Source organism: Diceros bicornis, chromosome 7 (genome assembly GCF_020826845.1).
Source record: "Diceros bicornis minor isolate mBicDic1 chromosome 7, mDicBic1.mat.cur, whole genome shotgun sequence".
NCBI lineage: Eukaryota > Metazoa > Chordata > Mammalia > Perissodactyla > Rhinocerotidae > Diceros > Diceros bicornis.
Genome location: NC_080746.1, coordinates 65,346,941 through 65,363,385, shown reverse-complemented (window position 1 = coordinate 65,363,385; position 16,445 = coordinate 65,346,941). Strand labels below are relative to the sequence as shown.

At 40.4% G+C, this 16,445-nt stretch overlaps 2 protein-coding genes across 2 annotated transcripts; both read right to left on the bottom strand.

The window, feature by feature from the left end:
* Positions 1-1,349: 1,349 nt before the first annotated feature.
* On the bottom strand, positions 1,350-2,330 carry LOC131408817 (olfactory receptor 2AG2-like). The gene has a single exon (XM_058545866.1). The coding sequence runs from the start codon at positions 2,292-2,294 to the stop codon at positions 1,350-1,352; it is 945 nt and encodes a 314-aa protein (XP_058401849.1). The 5' UTR covers positions 2,295-2,330.
* A 9,724-nt stretch (positions 2,331-12,054) lies between these two features.
* LOC131408820 (olfactory receptor 2D3-like) lies at positions 12,055-12,996 on the bottom strand. Its single transcript, XM_058545869.1, has one exon. The coding sequence runs from the start codon at positions 12,976-12,978 to the stop codon at positions 12,055-12,057; it is 924 nt and encodes a 307-aa protein (XP_058401852.1). The 5' UTR covers positions 12,979-12,996.
* Between the last annotated feature and the right edge of the window lie 3,449 nt (positions 12,997-16,445).

Below are 16,445 nucleotides of genomic sequence, written 5' to 3'. Positions count from 1 at the left end.
TGGGTGGGTCTCTCACCCTGCTAGCTGCTGCATGCTAGGCAGCATGTTTTATGCACCATTTGCCAGACTCTGGTCTGAGTGCTTGACATTTATTTTCTTATTCAATCCTCCCCAAAACATCATGAGTGCTATTATTATTACCCCTTTTAAATGAGGAAACTGAGGCACAAAAAGTTTAATTTAGTGTCCAAAGATGCACAGATGATATAGGGGGTGCAGAGATTCATACGCACGCACTCTGGCCTCCTCCCTACCTGCCACTCACTCACTACCCCTAAACTATAATTTCCCCTCTTAACAAGGAAGAAGGTTTACCAAATTCTAAATGACAAAAAAGCAGGACTTTAATCAATGTACAAAACAATTCAGTAACATACATATATGGATAACAAAAAAATGAAAGGAAAACTTTTTCGGTGTCTTCATTTCTTTCTAAATCTCTGAATTTTCTGTTTTCATAATGAACTTGGATTAGTTTTATAGATTAGCTTTAGCTTTTATATTATGGTTTAGCTTTGTAGATTAAGCAATTTAAGATTGTTTCAGTCAAGAAAAGAAAGTATTCTGAGTTTTCACAAAGCACTATCCTCAACTATAATTTCAACTATGTGAGCCAGGGTATTACGGAGCTTCTTAACTGAACAGATGTAAGTTCCCAAATTTTGTTATAAATCTTCCCATGCTTATAAAGCAAATGACAAAATAAAACATATTTAGGCTTGCTAGAAAGTGAATTATATATTTATCCCTCCTTTCATGCAGATACTGACATATACATATACTCAGCTCAAGAATATGAACTCCTTGCAATTGTTTTAATATTTCAAAACATGTTTGTATACATATAAGGTCACATTTTAAAAAAAATTCAAACAATATACACAATAGATATCTCTCACTGTTATTGTACCTCTAGTAATCACTTAAAATTTGGGTAATTTACATTCTCTTTTATTCATTTCTCTATTTTACTTTTAAATTTAATTTCAGGCAGTATAAAAACACCCTGTTTAGCCTTTTCCACTATATCAACATATGAATTGTCTTCACTTATATAATCAATCCAAACTGCTCCTTAAATCTGGAGTACAAATGCAGTCACAAAACTATTATTCTTTCCAACTAATTGCTTGAACAACCATCTGCCTAACAAACAAGAAGCCTAACATATGTTCTAAGCATAATTTTCTCTATTAATTGTCTAAGAATCCAGTTCAAAGGAGAGTGGGCCTCCCCTGATGTTAAGAGGCTATTGGAGTTTGGTCAGCTTAAAACTACTGCTGCTTCTCACTGCTGCATGGTATTAAAATGGAAACTTAGTCTCCTACCGTGTCTACTTGGTAATTATGTTAGGAGTGTGTCAGCAGCATGTATTTCCCCAAGACCCTCCTCAAGGCCCCCATGACCTCCTTATTCCTGAGGCTGTAGATGAGGGGGTTCAGGGCTGGGGTGACCATTGTGTAGAAAACAGAAATGATGTTGTCCTGCTTGGGGCTGTGGAGAGAGCTGGGCAGGACGTACATGAATGTGGCAGCTCCATAGAACATCCCGACCACAGTCAGGTGGGAAGAACAGGTGACGAGGGCTTTCTGCCACCCCTCATCTGAGGGCATGTGGAGCACAGTTAGTAGGATTAGTGTATAGGAGGCAACAATGACAGAAAGAGGGAGCAAGAGGAAAGTCACGCCTGTCACATACACCATGAGCTCATACCTGGAAGCATCTGCACAGGCCAACTTCAGCAGAGGTGGGATCTCACAGAGTAGGTGCCTGATTTTCTGGGATGTGCAGAAAGGGAAGTGCATAGTATACATGGTATGTCCTAGGGCACTCAGGAATGCCAGGATCCAGGATGTGGCCACCATGAGCCAGCAGACCCTGGGCCTCATGAGGACCATGTAGTTCAGAGGATAGCAAATGGCCACATACCTGTCATAGGCCATGAAGGCCAGTAGGAGGTCCTCTGCACTACCAAGCATCAGTGCCAGGAACATCTGAAGGGCACAGCCCCCAAAGGAGATGGTGTTTTCACTGCACAGAAAATCCACGATGGCCTTGGGAGTGACAACAGATGTGAAGAGGAGGTCCATGAGTGAGAGCTGCCCAAGCAAGAGGTACATGGGCACATGGAGCTGGGCATCCATTGTGATGACGAGGAGCAGCAGACCATTGCTGGTCAGGGCCAACATGTACAGGACTGCAATTATGGCACAGAGCAGCTCAGGAGACCCACTGTCATTCAGAATCCCCATCAATATGAAGCCACTTTCTAGAGTAGAATTCCAGTGCTCCATTCTGTGTCATTTCTTTGGTTGGCTAGAATCAAATGGATTCTCAGTGAAAGAGAAAGTGAAACTTTCTAAGAAAGTTCTCCCTAGTTTTTGTATTGTCTTATTTCACTATGGGGTGGCCAATGGGAATTCCGTGAGATGGTATCTTTTCCTCTTGGTAGCTATGTTTGCCGTCTTACTTCTGAATTTCTGAATCTTTTTATTGAATTATGTGAAAGCACGTTGCTAAGAGCTAATCATTTAGAAATCCCTTCAAATAAGATATCCAAGAGAACGTGCCCAAGCAAACTTCTTTGTAAACAGATAAAAATATATCTGTCTTCATCGTAAAGAAACACATTGGCCATTGGTTTAAATTCTAACTGGTTTTCTGCTTAAAATATACTTGGGATTCCAATTCCGTTTTTGAAGTTTAATTTATAATAAAGCTCTATGATGTCTTCCCCAGAGATGTGGCACCTGCCTTTACTTCCCAGTCTCATTGCTGTTGACAGCTTCCTCAACAGGAAACCTCTCTGCTCTTGGACCATTTGATCTCTTGTGTTCTTGAACTATCGTCACATCTTTGATGAGCACACCACTACTCTGCTGGAGGGAAAAAGACTTCCGGGATGAACTGAATGGTCAAGGTGGTATAGATTTTGAAGGCTGACCTGCAGGAACAGTACATAAAGTGTTTGCTTATTTGTATGTAATGGTAAAATCTTTTCTAGGGAGGAATCAAGGAAAAGATAATAGAAGAGATTTGCAAAGATCTCAGGGTATTTGTGTTTAGAGCATATGATAGATCGGGAGAGCTATAAAAGAGGAGAATTTATAGAAAAGTTCCAAAGCCATCCTGCCACCCAAGAGTCAAAGCAAGACCCTGAACAGGAAAAGGAGATTCCTCTATCTCATAAATCTAGCAGCATCTGGAGGAGTGCTCCTTCTGCCGTACCTTGAATCTATATGCTAGTACTGCTGGAAGGGGTTGTGGAGGAGAGAAAGTGGAGTGTTTCGGGTGTGTGAGACAGTGTTCACTTAGCTTGCTCTTTGTGAAAGCAGCCCATTTGCAGTAGAATGGAGGCCTTAGGAGGCTCTCTGGAAGAGAAGAAAAGAATTCATGACCAAATTCTTCATCTTTCCCTTGTATCATCTGCTCCTACTCCTCTTATCTTCTGTTTATGTCATCATCCTGGTCAACTTAGAGTTGGGACCTTGAAGTGGTAGGATCATAAAGTCCTGAAATTGGAAGGCCCATCTGATCCAGCTCCTTTCATTCATTCAATAAACACTTACTGAAGATCCTCAATGTATCAGGTGCTACACTTCATGCTAGGGAAATGGCATATAGATGAAAAACCTATTACACAAACACTTACATAAATCCATTGGCAATGGTTGATATATGAAGGAAAATATAACATACTATGAGTCCATGCAAGTAAGCTTTCGGGAAAGAATTCCCTGGAGAAGTGACATATAAGCTATAGGCTGAGGATGAATAGGAGGTAGCTAAGAACAAAAGGGTCAGGTACAACAATAGAGAGAGGAAATAACATTACAAAGGTCAGGACACTGAACCACTGTTCAAGAAGATCCTCCCTGCACTTGTGTGGCAATGAAGTCTGAGCAAGAAGCCAGCCAGGAAAACATCCCCTGTAAAACTGTGTCTCATCATTCCTTGGGGTCTGAGATCCTTCCCTTGATTTACAAAACCAAAACTATGGGTTTAAACTAAGAAATCTTGGCAGGAAGACCTTTGCCTACTCACAACAACAAGACAAATACGAAGACAATAGGTAGCATTGTTCCTAGTGAATATTTGACTTAAAATATTTTTCATTTCATTGATCTAAAATGATGAATGGACAGAGTAATAAAGGGAAGAAAATAATTAGTCGGGCACATTTTTCCAGATTTCTGCACCAGGACTTTGGACAGGATTTCAGAGAGCTGAAAATAACAGGGCTTAAGCAAGGGGGTGATCATTAGGACTAAGGATCCTGCCTATCTGCCTTCCTCTCCTTGATTCAGACCCCTGCTTTCCCTCCTTTTCCATTCTCTGACTTGTCTCCTCTAGGCCATCTGAAGATAAAAGCCAGAGAACACACACCGAGCCTACAGAGGAAAGAGCTGCCTTTCTGGAAAACTGACGGTGATGATCTCAGACAAAGAGAAGTCAGTGGAGACTGAGATTAACAGACGGGCATTGTTGTACCTCATAGGAAATGGTCAGACAGAACCAATTAACAAGAAGGAGCTAAAAATTTGGAAGCATATTTTTATAAATTATTTCTCTGTATCATTGCTCAGTACATTTTAAAAATGTATCGACTTCAATTGGCTTTTTCTGTGGTTTTGGACTGTAGTGTCAAGCAGGCATATAAGGAAGAGGCACTTCAACTGATTCTAGATGATCACTCTTTTAGGGCACACATCAGTCTAGTAGAGGCCAGGATAATCCAAGTCCAAAAGTAAGTACCGAGACTTTTAATTGGATGCCAGCATTAGAAAGTACAGGAACCCAGGTCTGGTCAGTGGAACAGACTGATTGTGGGTGTACCCACACATGCAGGGTGCCCAGAGTATAGAAGGGAGTAGATGAGTATAAAGCCTGAGGGACTAGACAATATGAGAAGCAAATCAGTGAGGTCTTAACCCTGTTTCTCAAGACTTCCAGACTCCACATAATTTCTGGAGACAGAGACAGAGCCCTAACCTCAGATGAGGAGGGGCACAGCTGCCAGACCACACCTACTGCCCTGTGATTCGTTTGAGGGATGAAGATGTTCAAGAAGATGAAGTAAGAAGAGGTGGTTCTTCCGGCAGGGTGAGATGTACGGGTGTGTCTGGCTGTGTCTGAGATCAGAGGTCAAAGACTTCTCCAGGCACTGGCATTGCAGATCCTCTCTGGGGGCAGAAATGGATGCAGACCTAGGCAGGAAGCTAAATCTCTCCCAACTTCTTGTCCATTCTCCTCGTGAGAAAGCCTTCACAGCCTTGGCATGGTTCTGGCCGAGTCCTTGAGTCCAGGTACCCCGATTTTCATGTGGTTCTCTTCTGCTGGGGTCCATGATAAAAGATGAGCACAGCAGGAATCTGGGTAAAAAGTTATGAGAGGAGCTTCCCCAAGGAGATGCTACGGGGCCCGGCCTCACTGCCCCTGGGGTAACAGTGAGCTGTGGCCCTGTCCTGGGGGAGGTACCATGGTCTCATCTCCTCAGCTGACATGAAAATACTGCTCCAGGAAACAAGATTTTAATGAATCCCCAGGCATGTCCCTGGCCTCCCATTCCTGCAAACTTCACCCACTAAATGAGCTCTGAGGCCTGAGGGCTTATTTTGCCGCATATGAACTTACTGAGGCTGTTTCCAAAACCCTGTCTATAGAGGCAGTGTCAGTAACCGACCCAAGAACAAGGGCCCCCCAGGCTAGTCCTCTGCCCAAATCATAAAGTATGTCTCAAGAGAGCTGTAAATGCTGCCACTCCTCGTCTCCCTCTTTGTGCCTCGAGCCTGAGCTATTACCAGCCAGAGGGAACTGAAATCAGCAGTGCTTCTGTTCATGTCAGGTATTCTTTCCTTCGCCATTAATTACCATCAACGTACTGATTTATTGGACCTTTCTATGCTTTTAAATTATTTGTCTCTCCTTTCTCCTCCCTCTAATGCATGTGCACACATATGTGCAGGAATGTATATATGTCCCTGCTCTCTGTGTCCAGTGGGCTCAGCTGCTTAGAGCGCTGGGATGATGACACAACATCCGCCTCCACCCATCACTGCTTTAGTTCAGGCCATTCTCTCCCTCAGTTTTCTGCCAGGTCTCTCTCATTCCTCAGTCTCTCTTTAATCACTGATTTTGCCAGGAAATTCTGGAACTGCTACTAGAGTTATATCTTTTTTCTTTCAACTTAAGAAAACTAAAAATAATTTTTCTTCATTTTCTGATTGTAAAAAGAATATACTCAAGAAAATTACTGCACAAGTACAACAAGAGAAATATAATACAGGATCTTTTTATTTTTCTCATTGTAAAAGGAACATACTCCTAAGGTTTTACACATGTAAAATGTAAGAACAGCACTATTAAAAATAGAACAAAAATTGGAAACAACCCTTATGTCCATCAACAATGGAATGGATAAATATTCACTCATGAGAATATTACGAAGCAATCAAAACAAAGGAACCAGAAGGACATACAACAAAACGAACAACTCAATAATCTAATATTCTGTGAAAAAAGGGAGTCCTAAGGATAATATATCATGATATTCCTTTTACAGAGTTAAAAACTCAAATAAAAGTAAACATTTTATGGCTACATGTAGATTCAGTAAAAATACATAAAAGAGTGAAAAAGAGAATGATGGACATAGGATTTGGGACAACAGTTACTACAATGTGAAAGGGCAGAGACCTAATAGTTAGATGAAAGATATTGTCAAAGTCATAGCTTTCATTTTGGATGGTGAGCTTACGGTAATGATGAATTAAATCCTGACTTTCAATCTTGCTTTCTACTTCACAGATAAAATAAAGATCACAGGTGATTAAATCTCTTAGATGCAAACTTTCTTTCACCTCTTCATTATCTTCTGTGGGAATTATCTTTACTGCTTGGTCTTTTATTTCAAAGGAATGAATGCACCTTCACTTGAGCATTGACTTCTCCAATTATTACTGAGATTCTATCTTTCTCATCTTCATTGCCTGCTGTATCTCTTTGATACTTCATTTACATGTTCTTCTTGTATCTTAAGCTCTCTCTCAATCCTCTGATTTAGCTTCCAAGGATGATCAAGACTTCTCTGTTCAAAAAACAGTCCCTTGGTCCAGCCCTGATGGTCTAGCAGTTAAATTTGGCATGCTCCACTTTGGTGGCCTGGGTTCGGTTCCTGGGCGCTGACCTATACCACTCATCTGTCAGTGGCCATGCTATGGTAGCGCCTCACATACAAAAAGAGGAAAATTGGCACCGGATTTTAGCTCAGGGTGAATCTTCCTCAGCAAAAAAAAAGCACAAAACAAACATTAAAAAAAAAAAATAGTCCTTTGGTTTTCCTTTCCTTGCAGACTATTTCTCTAAATCCCTCCATTTTTTTACAACAAATTTCTTGAAAAAGCATTTGGAATAACTGAGTCTACTTCTACTTTGAGTTGTTCATTCATTGTATGTGAAGGTAACACTTGCTACCTGCTATATCAGACAACCCAGAAATGACAGCAGCATAACCCAATAAAATTGTATTTCTCACTCATGTAACAGTTCAATGCAGATTTCTTGGTTAGGGAGCTGTCCTTAACTGCTTTCCTCTAAGAGGTGCTTTGAGGACCCAAGCTTTTCCATTTGGTGAAGCCAATTTCTTCAATATGTGTTTCCCAGGCTGACAACAAGAGTCATCTCCATTCTGGGTAGCCTGAAAAAAAAAGAGATCCTGAGGTGTCAAGTGTAGGTGTTTTCTATGGCTCCGACTTCACTTTACAGCACACTTTGTGGCACACTTCACTTCTGCCCTGCACTCCTCAGCCTGTTTGTATCACCTCCTGTCAAGTGCCCTATATGAGCTGAACTGACATTCTTTGTCCCAAGATCACTAATGTCCTCTTTGCAAAATCCGGTAGTGTGTACTGTTTTATGCTACCGGGTTTGTTTTAAACTCACTAAATTCCCGTATTCCTCCTTCTCTTGGTGCAAAACAGACTAACGCTTTGTTTTTTTTATGCTAACCCCAATACTTTCTTCCTTCCGATCTCAGGGTTATCTGGTAGCACATTACACTAGCACATAAACTCCAGAGGGGCAGGAACTGGACCTGTTTTGTTTCCAATCACATCTCTAGCTTCTAGCATGTAACTGGCAGAGGTTTGGTACTCAATAAATGTTTGCTGAATTAGTAAATGAATGAAAGTGTCTTTCACCGGTCCTCTCAAATTCCAACTAAAATATCCATGAAGATATAAATATTTTTAAAAGCTGACTTCAGGTCAGTAAACCAGGGAAAAGAAAATGTTATAGGACAAGGTTTAGAATAAATCTCTACCAATTCTATAATAATAATAATAATAATAATAATAATAATAAAAGTTATATTTAAAAATATAATTTTTACTTCAATCTTGGGAGCATTTAAAGTTTGAGATACCCAAAGAATTTAGGCTATGTTTTATTTATGTCTAATTCTAGTATAAAGGGACTCTGCAGATCAGAAAATGGAGAAATATCAACTAATGATGCAGGAGCTAGGCCACATCAGAGCCTTCCCCATATTTTCTCTTCTCTACCTCCTTCACTCACACACGCAGGGAACACAGTTTTCAATGAATATTAAAGGATTAGGCAGAAATAGCCTGTATTGTGAGATAATTCGCAGCAAAGGGAAAAAAATTACAAACAGCGAATGTCTCTTAGTTTAGGGTCCCTCACAAGTTGACCCTGAACAAGGATTTGAGTGCAAAAAGTTTATTTGGGAAGGAAACTCAGAAAAAATTAGCTGGATAGGGAAGTGGGACAGCAAAGCAAAAGAGTCAATAAAGGGTGTGTCATCACACAAGTTACCATGGGCAATTGGATCTTAACAGACTTGGGGAGTTCTGAGAAACAGAGTAGAACATGTATCTCAGAGGCATCTCACACCTAAGGTGTGAGGGATGTGCGGTATTTACATGCCAACTCTCATCAATCATCAAAGTCCTGGTTGCTGCAAAGGACATTAATTCCCTGGGCCATTCAAGCCTTCTGGGCATGGGGACAGAACCAGCATATCAGCCAAAGAAAGTCCTCATGCAAAAGATGCAGATACTGGCTGTTGGAAGTCAACATGCCCTGAGATGATAAGGGGCAAAAGGATGTGCAGGGCTTTGCCCTCATTTGCTATATTGTAAGACAATAAGGTTTATAATAATGACTGCTCAGAGGTATAGTCTTAAATTTATTAGAATGTACAAAAAGATGAAGGGATAAAGGAAATGATTGAATGATGAGTCTAATGAAGAATAACTAAAAATATTATGGCACATTATATTTTAATTATACTCCTTGATTCAATTTCTTAGAATTTCATTTAGATTATTGCATCTATGCTAATGTAATAGAAATATTATATATTCCAAATATTATCTAAATCCCAAAATAAAACAATATTTTTCATTACCTCTGAATTCTAAACTGAGGAGCTACCACATTAGGAGGGACTTACATGGAGGTGATCAGTAGACCGTTTGTAAACATTAAACTGTCAACCCTTCTAAGGTATAAAAAAGAGATAGTTGGAAGCTGGTGGAGAGGAATACTTTGAAGATATTTTTCAGAATAGTGTTTTACTCCTCCCTCCCTGAGAAAATAAGGTGCTTCTCCTCATATTAAGTTAAGTGACGGGAGCTTCAAAAGCCCTGCTAGAGAACTTCATGTGTCTTATCTGGAACTTGAAGAATGCTAGAACAGGTACTTTCCTCACACATAAAAAATCGAAAGGTCAACTATGGAAAGGCATGGTGTCCCTGGTTGAAGAGAAGAGACACAGCATTCCACATTCCCAGAATTTAGCAAGATAGGGTACAAGCATGACTCCACTTGGCCATATGTGGATCCTGTGGAAGAGAATTAGCCAGGGCTCTTTGTAAAAGGGACTCAGCCTAATAGAACCACCTGGAAGGTTGAGGTGACCCCCCCCCCAACAGAGAGATACACTATTAATTAATTGTGTGACCAGCTGATAACGACTTTGCACATGTCAAATTACTCTCAGTAGAGGATCTCCTGAGTTATGGGCTGAATTGTGCCCTCCCAAAATTCATATGTTGAAGCTCTAACCCCCAAAACCTCAGAAAATGATTGTATTTGGAGACAGGGCCATTGAAGAGCTGATTAAGTTAAAATGAGGCTATTACGGTGGACCCTAATTCAATCAGACTGGTGTCTTCATATAAAAAGGAAATCAGGACACACAAAGAGACACCAGGGGTGCATGTGCACAGAAGGACTCAGTGTGAGGACTGACCATGTGAGGACTCAGTGATAAGATGGTCATCTACAAGCCAAGGAGAGGACTCAGGAGAAACCAAACCTGCCAACACCTTGATCATGGACTTAGCTCTTTTCCTCTCCTTTTGCTCTCTTCCTCCTTCTCCCCTTCCTCCTGCTCCCCTTCCTCCTCCTCCTCCTTTACCTTCTCCTCCATCTCTCTCTATCTTTCTCTCTCTTCCTGCCTCACCCCAATTAGATAATTACTTTTTTTTCCCAAAATATTCTTGGTGGTTCTTTACACCAGCCACTTTCAATATCAAATCTTCTAATGGCATTTTGGAGCTCCTGTCCTTGTCACCAATCCTAAAATTTCCTGTATTTGGTCTAAATATTATATTATTTTCCTCCAACCTTCTTGGGCTGACAGCTTTTCATAGATCCATAGTACTGGGAAGCAGGTTGGCAGCAATTTTATTCAGATTCCTTTCACTGGGGGTTTGGTGGAATATGTAGGGAAAAAGAAGCCCCACTGAGAGCAATGAGCCTTATTCTAGCTCCTCATGTACATGGAGCAATTTTAATTTTTATTACCTCACCATGACTGCATGCTTTCTTGTGAAAGAGAGAGAGAAAAAAAATTCTGAAAGGATAAAAACTGAAACATTGGCAAAACTTATTTCTGGAGAGGATATTATATGTGATTTTTTTTTGTTTTCTTAATACTTTTCACCTTATTTCTTTCATAATCAGAAAAGGAAACATTTAGTTTTTATTTTCTGAGTTGAATTCCCCTCCCCTCTCTCTCCTCCAAAGAAAAAGAATGATAAATTTTAAAATACTCTCACACTTATTGGTGGAAATGCAGACAGCTAGAAGGATGAGGAAGATATGGAAAACAATTAGGTGATAGATGAGATTGGCCTAAGATAAAGCAGTATTTAGTCAAGGAGTGAGAAGGAATCAGATTCAGGACTATTGGCAGAGAATTCTATATAGCTAAACTTACTTGCCACAGAGAGGCACACATACACATAGACAATTGCACACACTCACATACTGTTTCTCCTCTGCATACCCTATGCATGAAAACACCCACAACAAAATGGAGGCAAGAGAAAGGAGAAAGAGGAAAGGGGTGCTTTAGGAAGGGTCATGATGCAGTACAGTTAAATTCATCACAGAAACACTATATGATTCAATCACTTTTAACTGGAAATAAGGCAATTGGAGGAATAGCACCTATGGGTAGCATTCCATAGATGCCATACAACACTCTTATGTCTGGACTGAATGCTGGCTTTCTGGCCAGTCACTGTTGATTTAGTCAGGAATGTGGAAACAAAACCTCAGCAAGCCCATAGGTGGCTGTATGACAACTTGGGCTTCCCAGTTCATTTAGTGGGTGAAGGATGCTAGAAATATGTTCAGGGAGATTAATCGAGTTTTTTCCCTTGGGCAAACATTTCAAGGGTGAGTTTACTCTGCTACAGGGGAACTTCCTTCTGGGAAGAACTGCAGAAAGAGACCATAAGATAACAGAAGAGTGCAACCTCCCCTTAGGACAGAGCATGGCTCTCTGTTGTCCCAGAGGTAATGAAACCTTTTGAGGAAGGCACTACGTTATACTCTTATTGAGAGGTTCTGGAACAGTGCTTGCACAGAGTAGGTATTTAATGGATATTTGTGGAGACAAAAATCAACTGAACCAAATAAAGCAAGGCAAGGAAAGGATGAGGATAGTGGAGCTATTGTTAATCACAGTGTTCCAAATACTTAAGAAAACTGTCAGAAATCAGTGCCTCCATAGGTGGACTATCTTCCAGCCAGCTTCCTGAGAGCCCCCTTCACATCCTTGTTCCTCAGGCTGTATATGATGGGGTTCAACATGGAAGTCATAACTGAATAGAACACAGAGATGACCTTATCCTTTTCATTCATTGCCTTGGAATTAGGTCTCATGTAGGCAAATATTCCAGAGCCATAGTAGAGAACCACAACAGTGAGATGGGAGCCACAGGTAGAGAACAACTTGAGCCTCCCCTCTCCTGACTGCATCTGAATCACAGTGGAGACAATATGCCAGTAGGAGACAAGGATGAGGGAGACAGGTGCTAAGAGGATAATCACGCCCATTGAAAAGAGAGCCATCTCAGCATTGTAGGTGTCTGCTGAAGCCAGCTTCAGGAGTGCAGGAGGTTCACAAAAATAATGATTAATTACATTCTGTCCCTGGTAGGGGAGACACAGTGTAAATGCACTGTCCACTGAACATGCAAACGCCCCGCTGATCCAGGACATTATGGCCAACTGGACACAAACCCTCCAGGTCATGATGGTGGAGTAGTGCAGGGGCTTGCAGACAGCCACATAGCGGTCATAGGACATCACCGCCAGCAGTGCACACTCTGTACACCCTGCCAGGAGGAAGACAACTATCTGTAGTGAGCATCCAGCAAAGGAAATGGTTTTCTTTTTTACAAGGAAGTGGGCCAACATCTGAGGAACGATGCTTGTAGAGAAACAGAGGTCAGCAAAGGACAAGTTTTTGAGAAAAAAGTACATGGGAGTGTGAAATCGAGAATCAGTCTGGATAAGCATAATCATGAGCAGGTTTCCAAATATAGAGAGAAGGTAAGTGATCAGGAAAAGACAGAAGAGCAAGACCTGGGTCTTTGGATCCTGTGAAAGTCCCAGCAAGATAAATTCAGCCACAGAAGTTTGGTTTCCTTCTCCCATTGATGTTTATTCCTGTTTACCTGTCGTCAGAAAACAGATGCATTCTGAGTGTTTGAGTTCACAAGCTTTATAAACAAGTACAATGTTAAGGAGTTCACCTAGCTGGATAGTGGCTTTCAGCTGCTTCCTGCTAAGTGCTAGTTAGCATTAGGAGGCATACTGTTGTTTCCATCAATTTACATAGTGTTTAACACATATTTCCTTGCTTGAGCCACTTGGTAGGCTGAGGGTCACAGTTGATATGGTTTCTCAGCTAATCTTGATGTAAATATATTTACATATGCTAAATTACTATGAAGATATATTAGGGGAGTTGTCTTTGGTTCCATTTCATTTTTTTCTTCTCAAGAAATATTTTGTGTTTATCTGGATTAGCAGTCTGAGAATGAAGTGAACTTGTTCAATCAATAAAAACCACTTTTGCTTCTATATTTCAAAATCAAAACACAGAGGTCAATGACACATTTCTCCATGATAGAGTAGGAGGTTCAAATATGGTTTTGAGAATCAGATGAATTATAGTTATTAGTTCTTGTTTTTGTCTATAGTGTTTTTCAAAAGATGCTTCTTCTTCTTCTTCTTCTTTTTTTTTTTTGGTGAGGAAGATTTGCCCTGAGCTAACATCTATGCCAGTCTTCCTCTATTTTGTATGTGGGACACTGCCACAGCATGGCTTGATGAGCGGCGTAGGTTTACACTCGGGATCCAAACCCGTGAACGCCAGGCCACTGAAGCAGAGTGTGCAAACTTAACCACTATTCCACTAGGCCATCCCCAAAAGACGCTTCTTAAGTAGCAATCCAAACAAGGTGAAGGAAGAAAAGAGAAATTTATGTCCATGGACCATAATCCTGGGCCCTGTGAAAAATTTTTCACATGACAAAGAGGAAAAGTACCATGAGCAAATGTGACATTCAGAAAGGTAACATAATGAGACTTTAGTGCCAGGACCTTGTTCAAGTGAAAGAAGCCAGGACCAAGCAGGAGCTTGAACTTCTGAATTGAATATTAGCAGATTTTACAGCCTCTGACACACCATCTCAGCTCACCTCTGACCTCAGCTTCAGCTGTGGTGGACAGTTGTGATTCGCCTGGCACCACTGACGTTTTGTCTTTCAGCATTCTCCCCAGGGCATTGGAAGTACAGGCAAGTTAATGCCCCAGAGGCAACCTTTAGCCAATGGGCAATGGGAGTTGATGAATAAATGCACCAGACATTTCTGGGAGCTTCTTAGAAGCTGAGCTCTATGGAGTTAAGCCCCCATTGTCTGTGTCATGTTTATTACTATTATTGTTATGATTATTTCCTCTAAGGAGCTTTTTTGGAATATATTTTTTTCCTAATCACCGTCCCTCAAGAAATTTTAATAGCAGATGTTTACTGTATATGTATTTATGTACTGCAGCCCTTTGGAGGGCCACAAACCATTGCAACATCTAAGACTTCTTTCTCCTTCCAAGAACCTCTAAGGTTTCTTTCTCCTTCCAAGAACCTTGGGGTCCATATTGCCCCCACTGAGAATGCATGGTCTAGAGTAACAACTTCAATTATCCACACTTTATTAGTGTTTAGTTTTTTTCTGTCTCATCCTTACTGCTTCCTTACACCACTTCCTGGAATCACTTTTCAAATAAACAACCTGCATACAAGCTCTTTTCTTAGGCCCTGTTTTCAGGGACCTCAACTAAGAGAGATAGTGTGGGACCTGAGATGGAGGCTTGATGAAGGCAATATGGATAGGTTGCCTTCTTCAGCTCAGGAGTCCCAGCTGTTTCTGATGATAACAAATAACACTTATTAAGTGCTTACTATGTGTCTGGCACTGTTCTAAGTACTCTATGTGTATTTAGCTTATTTAATCTTCACAACAAGCCTATGAGGAAGTGTATTTTCAAATCTCTATTTTACAGTTGAAGAAATTAAGGGGTAGAGATTTTAAGTAACTTGCTAGTCACACAGATGTCAATGGTCAGAGCTGGAATTCAAAGCCCCAGTGTATTGTTCTAACATATGAGCTTTTAAATCTTCAATCTGATTTCAGTCTCAATTCCAGCCGCCGTAGCTAGTACTGAAAAATCCAATCATGTAGGTGGATTTGGCATGGAGAAATCCAAGCAATACTCAAGAGACAGAGGAAGTTATCCTCAATCCCAAACATGTTCATAAGTGGCTTAGCTCCTAAAATTGGCTGAGGTTAAGGTTCTTAGATGTTGTTGTTGAAAACAACCTGGAAAGAACTAACCCTTGTAGAAAGGGCCCCAAACAATTTTTTTAAGTTTAGGGATGAGTTTTCATAACAAAAAAGAGGATTCAAGATCCAGGTAGAATCAAATTTAAGGAGGATCATCAGGGCATATGCCAGGTCTGCTAGCAGGGCCAACATGGAGCAGAGTCAGTTTGAGTCTGGTGCCATTGCTGACTATAGGGTTGTCATGAATTTACCTTTAACACTCAGATTATTGCATTAGATTTGCAGTGTAGGATATTTGGTGAGAGATACAGGAGCCTAACTATTGTGTCTAGGACCTTCTATGCGGGGTAAAAGAACATACTACTACTACTACTAATAGCTAATAGTGATAATAACAGCAACAATTTAAAAACTTACCTTACATGGCACTCAATATGTTCCGGGCACCTTTAAGTATTTATTATTTATTAACTTATTTAATCCTCAGAAGAGTCTCAAGAGGTAGACACTACTAATATCCTCAATTTTTAGATATGAATTCTGAGGCCCAGTGAGTATTTAAAAAAAAAAAAAATAACTTTCAGGATCATGAAGCTAGTAAATTACTGAATCCAGATTCAGTCCCAGGTAGTCTGGCTCCCAAGCTCAGACATATTGTCCCACTGAATAGGAGTGCAGATTCTATTTTTAGAAACACACTCTGGAACTGGTCTCAGTCTGAATCCACAGGAGGAGCAATAAGTGGAATGGACCACAAAATTAGGATTTGGGAAAATGTAAGGCAGAGTCTTGTGGTACCCAAAGAAAAGAGACAGACAAGCTATCTTTCCATAGTTTGGATTCCAGTGGAGCGGAGGCTAAGAGGCATCAGTGAAAATACCTGCAACATCTTAATATCCTTCTTGGTTTGTTTTCTGCCTTCTCCTTCTTTACTGATATACTATTCCTTAGGGATGTCATTTTGCCTCAATTACCACCTATATCTAGACTGTCTCAAAAGTTATCTGACATCTGACCCCTATTCTTAACTTGAAACCTACATTTTCAATTTTTTTGCTAAAAATTTACAATCAAATATTTTGTTTCTGCCTCAAAATCAACATGTTTGGAATTTAATTTTCCTCTTAATTTTACTCCAAAAATGATTTTTGACTTCCCCTTTCCTGCAAATACTACTGCCATTTTCCCTCAACACAGTGACTAAACACATAAAATCAACTTTGACTTCATCTTCCTTGTTTTCTCAAGTTGATCAATCATCAAGTTCATCTTTTG

Bases quoted from the DNA above. Each gene is read 5' to 3' on its own strand.
- LOC131408817 (XM_058545866.1), bottom strand. From the start codon at position 2,294: ATGGAGCACTGGAATTCTACTCTAGAAAGTGGCTTCATATTGATGGGG.
- LOC131408820 (XM_058545869.1), bottom strand. From the start codon at position 12,978: ATGGGAGAAGGAAACCAAACTTCTGTGGCTGAATTTATCTTGCTGGGA.